Source organism: Triturus cristatus, chromosome 3_2 (assembly GCF_964204655.1).
Source record: "Triturus cristatus chromosome 3_2, aTriCri1.1, whole genome shotgun sequence".
In the NCBI taxonomy this organism is placed as follows: Eukaryota; Metazoa; Chordata; class Amphibia; order Caudata; family Salamandridae; genus Triturus; species Triturus cristatus.
Genome location: NC_140584.1, coordinates 1,051,752,662 through 1,051,766,357, shown reverse-complemented (window position 1 = coordinate 1,051,766,357; position 13,696 = coordinate 1,051,752,662). Strand labels below are relative to the sequence as shown.

At 49.8% G+C, this 13,696-nt stretch overlaps 1 protein-coding gene across 1 annotated transcript in view; it reads right to left on the bottom strand.

Annotated features, from left to right (window-relative positions):
* Positions 1 to 13,696, bottom strand: part of LOC146859095 (eosinophil peroxidase-like) — a 145,470-nt gene that overhangs the window by 39,246 nt on the left and 92,528 nt on the right. Inside the window, exons 8-9 of the mRNA XM_085647143.1 lie at positions 9,219 to 9,379; positions 7,288 to 7,546 (exon numbers count right to left, since the gene is read on the bottom strand). Coding sequence (XP_085503269.1) covers positions 7,288 to 7,546; positions 9,219 to 9,379 — 420 coding nt within the window. The remainder of the gene's footprint in view (positions 1 to 7,287; positions 7,547 to 9,218; positions 9,380 to 13,696) is intronic.

Below are 13,696 nucleotides of genomic sequence, written 5' to 3'. Positions count from 1 at the left end.
CCTAGTATGCTTTTCTCTGTTTTATTTTATTATTCTTATTTCTCTCCTATCAGAGTATTGGCATCCCCTCTCCTCCCCCTCTCCCTGTCTTCCTTCTCCCCTTTTACCTTGTTTAAAATTCCAAAAATTGCTTTTACTCTTTTCTTTTAAGTATCTGCTATTTCCTATGTTATATTTTTGCATTTGTATTTTTTATCAATATATTGCTATGTTTATGTGTCATTAACTGCTAATAAAGCTTTTCAAACATAAAAAAACAAGTAGTGAATCTACTTTTCTATATATATGCTCACTTTTACAGTATGTTACTATATGTTAGTAATTGATATTCCGGACACAATATTATTGTAGGTCAATAACATAATACTCAATATTTTGACATTCTGTCAGGATGAGGCATTTTTGGGAGTAAATGTCTGGTGGACTTTGCACCAATACCTTTCTAGGATGGTGGTATTTTCATATAGATTCTGGAAATGTACCCCACAAAAGTGAGGCAAGGAGTCAGTGACCCCACACGTTGTCTCCCTAGCATTCATGTGAATTTCCATGAATGTTTTCTAAAGTTTAATCATCTTTTCATGACAGTTCACCAGCCTTTGAAAGAGCAATCCCTCATTATGCTGGCTCTGTAACACTTAGTGGTGCATCTTATCTATCAAAAAGGGTGCTGAACTATGACTATTTTTGATGGAGTTAGCTTGGCTGGCTCGGTGGTGGAAATGGAAGTGGACGTGCTATAAACTGAGCTCTAAATTGGGCAGCTAAGCTCCTGGAGGCGATTGGGCAGAACCTTCATTACCACTGTCCTGTACATTTGGCTCATTGTGTTTGTGTGATCATATCAAGAGACGGCCACCCGGAGGAGCCTAGCGCGCATCTAAGATGGTCGCGTGAGCACAGGGCTCCCCGGACCCTTTCTGCTCCTCGGAATATATCCTGAGATTATCCTGATTTGGTTTATGGAATCTGGGAGATGAAGACCAGCTGATCATATATCTCTTTTTAAAACTCTAATTGGACCTGGGAATCCTGAGTTGTCGTCGTCGGAACTTTTGGGACCCACCCGGCGGAGGTGGCCGGGGTGAAGGTGACCCGTGGGGCCGGGCTGCAATTGAACAACAGCGGCCTCAGCGCGGTGCCAGTTGCCGAGTCAGCGCTTTCGGTTTCGATTTTGGCCTTCAGGAGATCGGCTGGCGTGCGTGCTCAAGGTGGCGAGGTGCCTCCTGGGCCTCTGCCCGAGGCTTGCTTCCATCTGCTACTGGTGGGCCTGACGCCTCCGACCCCCACATCGGCAGTTTGTGGTCCTTTTGCTGGCGCCCGCACACCTTTTGATCGGAGGTCCCATTGAGAGACTGCGCTCGCATGGCGGGCAAAGGGGGTCCGGAGGGGCGCAAGACCAAGGCTTCTCTGCGCGGGGGAGCGGTCCAGAGCAACAACATGGACCGCTACACCCAGGGCAGGGGGCCCCCTGGCGCTACTGGCCTCTCCCCGGATGCTGCGGGGGGAGGCACGACCGTCTCTGCGGAACTTTCCCTGCAGGACATTATGGGCGCCATCGAGGGCATCAGGGAAACCATCGCGACGCAATATGAGGCCCTGGCCCGTAAGATCGACACTGTCGCAATCGATGTCACCCTGATTCGGGCCGACCTCTCCAAAACCAACGAGAAGGTCCAGGCCCTTGATACACGGACCTCCACCCTGGGTGCGGAGGTGTCGGATCTGCGGGCCGCGCTTGGGGACATTAGAGTGGTCAACGACCATATGGCCCGGCGGCTTGAGGACTTCGAGGGACGGGCCCGACGCAACAACATCCGCATCATTGGTGTACCGGAGTCCTCAGACGGCCGCCCGGTGGACCTCGTGGTCGAGGAACTTATCCTGCAACAGCTGTCCCCGGCTGGCCTAAGTAAATTCTTCGCCGTGGAGCGGGCCCATCGAGTTCCGGGCGGCCGGCCGCGGCCGGGGGCCCCCCCGAGGCCTATCGTGGCTAAACTGTTCCACTACAGGGACCGCGACGCTATTCTGCAGGCTTCACGGACCCGTGGCCCGGTCCGCTACGAGAACTCGACCATCAATTTTTATCCGGACTTCACGCAACTGGTCCAGAAACAGCGGATGGGATTCCAAGGGGTGAAGCGCCGTCTCCGCGAGCTGGGCCTGAAGTATTCGATGATCTACCCGGCGAAACTCCGAGTGGAGCATGGAGAGCGGACAGCCTTTTTTGACTCTCCTGTGGCCGCAAGTGACTGGCTGGACTCGCTGCCGGACGGGGGTGGCCGGCCCGGGCCCTCTGGGGGCACCGCAGGTGACGGGTCCCCTTAGACTGACATTTGGTCCTTGCTTTTGCGGTTTTGCACTGTACAGTTGGGTCTTACTTCTTTTGCATACTGTGTCTTACCAGGACCCGTGAGGGGCGCGGGCGGGTTCGGGTCCCTTTCCTCCTCCGGGGTCTTTTTGTAGAATGGGGTTAGGGGGGCGACAGGCACACTGCAAGTTGGGGGGGGTCATTGGCCCGCAGGGGTGCAGGGTGGGGGGAGTTGGACTTGGGGTGGGGTTGGGGGGGAAGGGGGGTTGTTTTGTTGTGTGTTTTTTGTTTACAGGGCGAGGTATTGATTTTTGTCCATATTTGGGAACCGTGCTGCGGGCTGGGGGCCTCTTGATCTATTGGAGGGGATGGGGGGAGACGGGTTGAGGCTTATGTCATGGAACGTCAATGGGTTGGGGGATCGTATTAAGCGGGGTGTTGTACTGCAATATTTGCGTCGTGTGACTCCTGATGTGGTGTTTCTCCAGGAGACGCACTTGGTCGGCAATGTCTGCCATGCGATGAACAGGGGGGGATACCGCCTCGTAGCCCATTCTGGTTTCACAACAGGCTCCAGGGGGGGTGGGCATTCTCCTGCGAACCTCCCTTCCGGTGGAGATCACGAGGATAGTCTCGGATGACAGAGGGCGCTATGTGTGTTTGATTGGGAGGTGGGAGGGGCAGCCCCTTACCCTGGTTTCGGTCTACGTCCCCCCGGGTCTCCAGAACTCCACCTTTACTGACTTGGGTCGAATGCTGCTTGACCTTCCGGACGGCCTCCTGCTCATGGGCGGGGACTTTAACTCTGTGGTTTCGGGTGAACTGGATCGTCACCCACCGAGGACCCTCCCCGCTGCCCAGTCATGGCTGGGTGGGATGTTGGAGACCTTCGGCTTGGTGGATAGTTGGAGACTAATGCATCCGACCCAGTGTCAGTTCACCTTTCATTCGGGGGCGCATGGGAGTCTCTCTAGGCTGGACTACTTCCTTATGCCCGCGGCGCAGACTGGTCGGATTCGAGAGGTCAGACACTTGGCGCGTGGTATCTCCGACCATTCTCCGCTGTGGCTTCTCTTTGACACCGGGTCGCGGTCTGCAGGGCGGGTAGCTCCTATTAACCCTTGGTACCTGCGGGACCCTGCGACTCGTGACAGCCTGGTTAGGGCCATGGACCAATACTTCAGTGAAAACGAGGGGTCGGTGTCGTCTGCGTTGTCCCTTTGGGAAGCCTTTAAAACTGTGATACGCGGACACGCCCTCGCCCAGATAGTGGTGGCCAAGAAGGTTAGGAGCGAGGCGGTGGTGAAGCTGGAGACTGACATCTCGGGGTTGGAGTCGGCCCTGGAGGCGAATGTTACTCCGGACGGGCTACATGCCCTTAGCCTGAAACAGTTCGAATATAGGTCCCTGGTCACTGACGCGGCCAAAACTATGTATAGGGAGCAGCAGGGCCGATTGTATGACGCGGGGGACAAGGCGGGAAAGTTGATCGCGTGGCTGGACAAAAAGGAGAGAGTGAATCGTGTGGTCCCCGAGTTGCGTGCTGCTGACGGTGTGTGTGTGACTGAGCCGGATGAGATTGTGGAATGTTTCGCTGACCACCTCCGGGCGGTGTACTCCCCGGTGACTGACAGGGATGAGGATGACTCTCGCCTCCTACTGAGAGATATTGCTCTGCCCGGCCTGTCCGTTGAGGACCGGGAGCGGCTGGACGCTCCCTTGTCGTCGGATGAAATAGCGACCGCGATCCGTTCCCTTCGCTCGGGCAAGGCTATGGGTCCTAACGGTCTGCCCATTGAACTATACAAATTGCGTCCTGATAAGCTTGCGCCCTTCCTCAGCCGCATGTTCCGCGACTCTCTCGCGGCGGGTTCCCTTCCGGCCGACCAGCGCTTGGCCACTATAGTCGTTATCCCCAAGGAGGGCAAGCCGCGAGACCGCTGTACTTCTTACCGGCCCATTTCACTGCTCAATGCGGAGCCCAAAATCCTGGCGAAAGTCCTGGCCAATCGATTGTTGAGTGTCGTGTGCGACCTTATTCATCCGGACCAATGCGGCTTTATCCCGCACCGCAACACCGCTCTTAACTTGCGGCGTCTTCACGGTGCCCTTGCCAGGGCGGAGTTCCTCTCCGAACCGGCCGTGCTGGTTTCTTTGGATGCCACGATGGCCTTTGATACTATTGAGTGGCCATTCCTCTGGGCCGTCTTGGATAAATTCGGCTTTGGAGAGGGATTTATTGGCTGGGTGAGGCTCCTTTACACGGGACCCATGGCTCAAGTGGTGGTGAATGGGCGGGTCTCTCGGCCCTTTGCCCTCGGCAGGGGCACGAGGCAGGGGTGCCCGTTGTCCCCGTTGCTTTTTGCTCTCGCCCTGGAGCCACTCGCTGCCTGGCTCCGTTGGGAGCCCTCGCTTAGAGGGATCCGGTGGGGCCCGGGCTTCGAAGATCGGGTCTCGCTGTATGCGGACGACATTCTCCTGTATCTCACCTCACCGCGGCAGTCACTCAACGTCCTCTTTGACGTTCTGACCTCCTTTGGGAACAATTCGGGTCTCACGATCAATTGGTCTAAATCCTGCGTTTATCCCATCTCTGGTGGTCCTCCTCTCCTGCCGCCTCGGCTCCCGATTCAGATATCTCTGAGCGGCTTTAAGTACCTGGGGATATACGTTTCGCTGGACCCGGTGGCTCGCTATGAGCAGAATCTCCTGCGTCCACTTCGGCGGCTGCGGGAGGACACGGCCCGGTGGTGCAGGCTCCCCCTGTCCCCGCTGGGTCGGGCCGCGCTGTTTAAAATGATGTCCCTTCCCAGGTTCCTCTATGCACTCCAGAACTCCTTCGATGTTATCCCAGTGGCCTACTTTCGGGAGGTGGAGAGCCTGCAGAGGAGACTGGTGTGGGACGGGCGGGCGCGTATTGCTCTTGCCAAGCTCACTCTCCCCTGGTATGACGGGGGCATCGCGCTTCCTGACATTCGCAGGTACTATTGGGCCTCGCAGCTATCTGCCATTAACCACGCCACGTATGCGCCCGGCTTGAATCCGGCGTATGAGATGGACAAGTTCCTGCTTCCCGGCGGGAACTACAACAGGGCACTTTATTCCCGCCTGGCTGGCCGGACCCTTACGGGTCCTACTAAGATTGCGGTGCGGACCTGGAGGGCTTCCACTGCGGCCATGGGCTGGAGTGAGCGATTAACATGTGCTACTCCCTTGTTTGCTTCCGACCGCCTGGGTAGCTTGTGGACCACGAAGGGGTTTGACCAGTGGGACACGATTGGTATCAGCAAAGTGGGAGACCTGTGGCACAAGGGCGCGGTAAAGACTTTCGCGGTGCTCCAGGCCGAATACGAGCTGACCGACAGGGAGTTTTTCCGCTACGCCCAGGTTCGACACGCCCTGCTCTCGGTCTTCGGGGAGGGGACCAAGATCCCTGTTTCCTCGCCCCTCGAGGACCGCATACTTGATGGACATGTCCCTGATAGTACTATTTCTTTAATTTATAAAAAATTAATTAATCACCGGGCGGACCTTCTTGTTCGCCTTCGGGAGGCTTGGACTGGGGACGGGGTGGAATTGGACGACGAAGATTGGCAGTCTGCACTGTCGTCCCCCAAGGAGGTTGCCATTCCGGCTCGTCTTCGGTTGGTACAGCTCAAGATTCTCCACCGGGTGTATGTGACGGGTCCGCGCTTGGTCTCGATGGGATTTTCCGGCGACGGGCTCTGTAAGCGAGGCTGTGGGCTCAGCGCCACCTTTCTTCATATCCTTTGGGAGTGCCGCGAGGTGGCGGACTACTGGCGCCGGGTCCACACGGTTATGGGACAGGTCACCGGGGTTGTGCTGCTGCCGGAGGTGCGTCGCTGTGTCCTGAATGTGTGGGAGCCCAATGACTACAGCGCGGCTCAGACTCGGTGGGCGGCCCTAGGGAACATGATTGCCAAGAGGGACATAGCGCAACTTTGGGGCGCTCAACGGCCGCCCACCGTGTCAGTATGGAAGGAGAATATGGACTGGTGTATGTTTAGGGAGAAGACTGTGTATGTGGCCCGTGGCAAGCCGGGGGCATGGGGTAGAATTTGGGGGCAATGGAACGCGTATCGCGGAGGCATCTGTACGCCCCCCCTGGTAGATACTGATATCGCCATGTCCCCCTGACCCTTGATGGCTCCTGGCGCCTTTTGGAACAACTACATATGGACGTTCATCTTCCTTGACCCCCTTCCCCCCCCCCCCCCTCCGTCCCCGGCCTCCCGGTACTCCTCTCTTTAGCGGTTTGCTCAATTGTCCTGACTGGAGTTTCCCGGGGGGAGCCTGACCCGCACTGGTTTCCCTCATAACTCGCCTTATGTTGTGTATTGTTTGTCCGTTTGTTTTTGTGATTGTTGGACTTACGCTTCCTGTTCCTCGAGAACTATCTGGAGCCACTGCAGGGCAGTGCCCTGGGAACTGATTGTAGCTTTGATATGTGTAGATTTCCTTCTGTACCTAGCGGCCGGCCCGGGTGGTTGTAGGCCCGTAATTGTAACCGAATTATTGCTTAATAAAACTTTTTCAAAACAACCAAAAAAAAAAAAAAAAAAAAAAAGAGACGGCCACCCCTCATTGAAGATTATTGTAACAGGGAGTATCCATGTAAGATGAGTCTCTAAGAGTTGCTTAAGAGTCCCCTACAAGATACTTTATCACAAATGTTATTCCTGTGGCCGTTTTTGTTTAACATTCTAAGTTTTACAGTGTTGTGCCGCCACTACCGTTTTTGTCACCATTACTAAGTTGGTAATGGCTCATAATGTGATAGCTGTAGCCCCAGAAGAAAAACACATCGCTGTCTGCTCATGACTCTCCATGGACATATGTTGAGCACACTTACAGTAGATTTTCAGTGCAACCCTCTGTCCCTTACTTGTAGTATGGTCTGCATGTGGAGGAGTTGTATGTGCTGTTTTGGCAAGAAAGATGGGGTACATTCTTACCATCCCTCACGATCCTCCAGCTGTTGAAGAAAGTCATGTGGAGTGGAACTTCAAAAGCTGCCCCAGTCAGCGGGCGGTAGCCATCCTCCAGGCGGTATATCGTGGGCTGGATGGAGGCATGAGCAAAGCGGAAGGCGAGGGAGAACACGTTTGCTACTCGTGGGTCCACTGACTCGTTGTATCCCCGGTAGGTACCAATAATTTGTGCAGCTGCTTCATAGCCCATCAATAGGGGGATGTAATCTTTGGAGGTGATTTTCTGGAAGAAAACAAACATTACAAGGACATTTTACATTTAAAAAGAAACAAACATCTAATATGGGATGCAAGGCTTTTACCCAATCTGAGACTGTATTGTGCCTACAGTGTTGCAGAAATATACACATGGAAAGACTAGATGGGTCTGGTGATCTTTGTCTGCATACAAATAGAAATATGCTGTGGTAGTTTATGCATTAGGGTAGCTATAACTGGACCCTTTAGGCCTGTGGTACAGAGTCAGAGTGCCTAGGTTAGTGACATCCGCTGCTGTCCAATGAGGACAAACTAATTGAGAATCAACTTTTGTGGTCTCGTGGTATGGCATACTTTGTGCACTCACAATGTTACACAGCATAGTGTCACCAGCACAAACTCACTCTCACTATTGCACAGGATAGTGTCACCACCACAGGCTCACTCTCATTGGTACACAGTATTGTATCACCAGCACAGGTTCACGCTCATTGTTACACAGTATTGTATCACTAGCACAGGTTCACTCTCATTGTTACACAGTATTGTATCACCAACACAGGTTCACTCTCATTGTTATACACTATGGTCTCACTAGCACAGTTTCACTCTCATTGTTACAGTGTGGTATCACCAGTATAGGTTCAGTAACATTGTTACACGGTATAGTATCACCAGCACAGGTTCACTCTCATTGTTACATAGTATAGTATAACTAGCACATGATCACTCTCACTATCACAGAATGCAGCCTCAACAGCTGTTCCACAGTCCAGTATCAACAGCATACAATACCTCTCACTGTTACTTAAAACACTATCACAAGCACAAGATCACTTTCACTGCTACACAATCCAGGATACTATCTCAAGCACAGAACAACTCTCACTGTTATACAGATAACTCAGAAAATTAGACAGTCAATCAAGTATCACCGGCATTGGATCACTCTCACTCTTGTAAACTATAGCATAGTTTCACCAGGAAAGGATCAATCTGTGTTACAATGTACTCTGACTGCTTCACAGTGTGTAGAGTTTACCCTGCACTATTTCCCTAACATTGTTACCCAGTACAGTGTACTCAATACTAGATCATTCCCAATGTTGCACTTGTGGTTGTACGAGGGGGCTTCCACCCTGCTTGGAAAGGATTTAGTTTGCTCTTTGACTCAGTCACAAATAGGACTGTCCAACAAGAGAAATGCAGTTCAACAGGCTTTAAAGGTGGATGTACCATGTAGTACGGTTTAGCTTTCAGTGTTGGTCAGTCCTGCTTTTGTGCAATTACGAATAACATTTAACTGGGATACTACACTAAAAATGCACCAGTTAATACATATAACGCTTCCATTCTTCTCCCTTACATCTCTTGCAGAAGTAAATTCAGTCAAATCGTACTGTGAAATATATCTGCTGAGGTTGACACTAAAGCTAGTGCAGCTAACATTGTGGTCAGTATATGGACTGTACAAAGTATCATAAAATCCTTCTCTGGTGGGGACTGGCAATGTGGGTGCATAAAACTGCCTGACACTAGTATTAGGCATAGACAGGCCATGGTTTTCAATCAGAACTGTTCTGCTACTTTCAGGCACATTATATGTGCTACTTCTGCATAGGTGATTGTATTTGGTCTTTACAAGCAAATTTAACAGGGTTCCAAATTTAGTCAAATAAATGTACTTTTTGAAATACCTGGAGAATGCCTCCTACAACTTTTCTGGCTTCCTGATAGAGAGTTTCTCCTGTCCATCGAGGGTTCATCCGCTGCAGCTCCCTGGCCACACAGTTGTGTTCACACATGAAAAGTGTGTGGAAGGCTGTGAGGCTTGGTTGCTCACTCGTCCTGGGATCACCTTGACGCAAAGAAAACCATTACACACACGTTAGCAGTCCTGTCATTTAACAACAATAATTCAGAGCAAAGTATTATTTTCACTTCTAAGGCTGCATGTGGATACCCATCCTTTGCATGGTATTCCCACAGATTGTTGCATTGGCTGTTTTTGCTGGCTATAGAACTCTGTGCACTTTGCCCTTGCTAACCAGTGGAAAAAAGGGCCTGTGTTCCCTCTTTCTACATGATGATCTTGGCATACCCCTAAAGTGCATATTTTACTTACCTTTAAGTCCCTAGTATATGGTACCCAAAATGTATCCAGAGCCTGTAAGTTAAATGTCTCCAGTCTACTGCAGCACTTATTGTGCAGCCCATTGCAGTGTTACAGCAGTAACGAACCCAGGCCTACCCCTGGCAAAGCAGTTTTAAAACTGCCAATTCGACCTATAACAAAATACCCTTTGGAAAGGCCTAAACATTCATTTGAAATACTAATAAGTCATCCCTAAGGTAGGAATTAGTGCCCTTAAAGACATAATGCATGGTATTTAAAATTAGGACATATAAACGTTTAGTGTCCCATATGTCCTTAAGGTGAAAAGGCCTAAAAGCTATTTTCATTGTGGCAATGCTAGCTCCTTCTATAGACAAACAATAGGATATATTATTACACATTTAAAAGCTGATTTTGGTTTCCTAACAGCAAAAAAAATATTTCAGAGACTCTTTTAAATAGTTAGACTAAAGTCTCTAAGGCCTCTCTCTAAGTATTCCAACTGTCACCTGGCTGCTGATGGCTCCCTGGTAGTGAGCAGTGAATTGATCCCATTAAAAAACAGGGACTTGGGTGTGGGTAGGTGTTATCCTTTCCTTGACAGGATAGGTTGGAAAATGTGCCCAGGTACTAGGTGGACTTAAAGGTCGGCCTACCCTATCTAGGGTAGATGTAGATCACACCTAGGCCAGACACCCCTGCATTGGCCTTCTAGTAAGGCTGGTCCCAATCTCTACAGGAGAGGGAGCTGCCTCAGAACCATAGGGGAAGGGTTGGCCATTTCCATAGCCACATCTCTGGGTGGGCACAGGGAGCGCGGAGCAGGGGAAGAAATGTTCTGCCATGTTGGATTTAGGGAGAAAGGGCACTGTGAGATTGTTTGTAGTAGACCACAAAGAAAGTGCTACAAAAATAGGTAGGTTGTAGGTAGTTTGATTTACAGACACATGAAAACCAAAGGATGTGTAAGGACCAAAGGTAGTATTATGTTACAGTGCACAAAGGTCCCTAAACAGAAATACAAAAATATAATGCACTGAAAATATAAATAATGCCCAGGAACCATCAAATCAACTTTTAAAACATCATCTTAATAATACATAAAATAAAAAATAATCTGTAGCGGTAGTTACCGTTATGGGGTGCACTTGTAAAGGGATCAAAAACACACAGGCAGACAAAAAAGTGAGTAACAAAAAATACACAACGCTGCTACACCCATTAATTGATTCTTTATAATCAGGCTAGTTAGAGTGAATAGGTCGACAACGTTTCATACCACTCAAATCTAGGGATCAGCCCCAGGACAATACATTGTTTGCCTGGATACATAAACCAATATGACAAGAAAATCAATCAATATGAAAACCGTAGGAAAGATCTTATGTATCATAGAATGGCATTATGCCAAGGTGTCACATCTCCCAATGCAGACTTGCAGGGATATTCCAGTAGAGTCCACTCCCCTTCACCAATTAAGTTCCCACACAGTTGATATCGGGAAAACTATATGAAAGTAATTTGTCGTGAATGTGAAAAACCAGTACGAATCACTGGAACCAGTAAGCGGGATTGATACCCGATAAATGAATTCAGCCCTGGACACACCGTGAATTCAAGGCCCGCCTTGGCTTCACTGTATCCGCACAGGACAGCAGAGAAGGAGTGTTCTGTTTTACAGAGTTGTGACTTTAATTCTGTGTATTTTTTGTCACTCACTTCTTTGCCTGTGTGTGTGTGTTTTTTTTTATAAGTGGGCCCCATGGGGGTTAACTACCCATACAGATTATTTTTTATTTCATGTATTGATAAAATGACATTTTAAAAGTTGATTTGACAGCTTCTAGGCATTATATATATTCCCTATGTGGTACATTTTTCTATTTCTGTTTAGGGACTTTTGTTCCTTATAACAAAAATGGGTAGGGTCACCCCTGGGAACTACTACCCCTTTGCTTAGGAAGTGGCTAGGAGTTGCCCCAAACACAGGTTGGTGCCAGTCATAAATATGACATCCACAGTACCCTCCCCAGATCACCTTTGGGCCTGTGGAAGAACAGAAGAGGACTGGGTCCTGCGTCTGGGACCATAGAGCAGCACTGTAGGCTGAACTTGCTCTATCTCATGTACCCAGAACAAAGAAGTGGACTCCAAGGTTCATAACGCTGATCTCCTGTTTGGGCTATAGGGATACACAAGCTTCTAGATGCCTTTTCCTGCATTTCCAGCTCACCAGTTCCAAATTAACATGTCCTGGACCCTTCTGCTGAAGTTAGAATTGATCAGCAAGTGCTATCCTTGTGGTCCTGGACACTTGGCTGGTGTCAAAGTGTACTCTTTCTAAGGTTTGCTGAAGCCTGAGACTAAGAAACGTTTTGCTATCTTTTTTCCCTGAGAACCAGAGTGGGACTGGGAACAACCTGCCAAGCTGATCCACCGTGGATGCATTGCCGCTGGGGTGAGTTTGCTGCAGTCCTGCTTTGTTCTCCTCTGCAGCAGCAAATCTGATTCAGTGGTACCGCCTTCGAGCAGCATCGGCCGATGTCCAATCTTCTGCAACTACAGCCTGCAGCTTTTTCCCACTGAGGAAATCGCAACTCTAGAAAAGTTTGTATGGTCAAAGGCAAAAAGATTCACTGAACCAAGCTGCCACCTGTATCCGATCAACCTCAAGAGCTATTTGAACGCAAAACCTGAACTTTTCCCACTCTTCACTTTCCCTCCTTTGTCAAAGTTTTCACAAAAAGTATGGACTTCGGCTTCCAATTGATGTTGAGCACAGCTGCGGCCACAGCCTACTGACTTGCCCTACTGAAGCCGTTTTGGTCCATAAAAGGTTCTACTTGCGAAGGTAACTTTTTGACTGGGACAAACTCGGTCCTTTTATCCCATCCGTGCTCCATCACTTTCAACCTTAAAGCTTACCCTTGACCCGGTCATGTGCAACCAGATGACTGCAAGTGGCGTATAACTCTTTTTAGCACTAATTTAAATTCTGAATTAAAACAATAATAACTCTGGTTCTATTTATTAGGTTTTGTCACTTATGTGTCATTTTATTTATTAAATTCACTCTTTTTCTAAATTAGTTTTGGATTTTTTTAGTGTTGTTTTTTTACTTAATTACAGTTTGAATAGTGCACACATAATTTACACATTGCCTCTAAGTTAAGCCTATCTGCTCTGTGCCATAGCTACCAGGGGGTTGAGCTCAGGTTAGTTTAGTGACTTTAATGGTTCACCTTGACAAGGACTGTGGTAATTATTTGAGGTGGGTACTCATCGGCCTCAACTAATACCCCAATTTGGAGGGGGCGCTAGAGAGCGCACAGCGGAATGGCTGACTGTTAAGGCAGCTCCGCCGGTCAGGACCATATCGCAGCGAAAAAAATCGTCATGCCATTCACCTACCTCCGAGACCCCCGCCAAGTGCCATGCCAAGACCTATAGTGGCCAGGCTTCTGAATTACAGGGACCGTGACGCCATATTATGTATGGCACGGGATAAGCAGCGAGTAACTTATCAGGGCAACGAATTGGCGTTCTATCCGGACTTCACCATGATGGTACAACTGGCGCGCAAAGAATTCAATCCAGCGAAAAAAAGACTGAGGGAACTGGGGGTGGAGTATGCAATGCTCTACCCGGCTCGACTCAGGGTGACGCAGGATGGCAAGTCAACGATTCTCCACTCGCCAAAGGCCGCACACGACTTCATTAAACAGCTGGCTGGCCAACGCAGGGAACGCAGGCACGCTGAACAGACCCGTGACTCCGAGTGAAACTCGCCGGATTGCCCTCCTGGTGTGGATCATGCGGGCCTGGGTGGAAGGGTTGCCGATACTGGCTCGACTTGGGAATGTAAATTGCCAGGTGCCTGCTGCGTTCCGCTGACACTTCCTGTAAGGTCGGTATGCTTTCAATACTCTCCAGGGGATCTTTCTGGACATATCAGACGGGAGAAACCTGTGTGATGCACTCTGATACTAGACATTGTTTGCCCGTCTGCTGCATTACAGCACTGTACGCAATGGGTGGTAGTGTGCGCCACAGGTATAC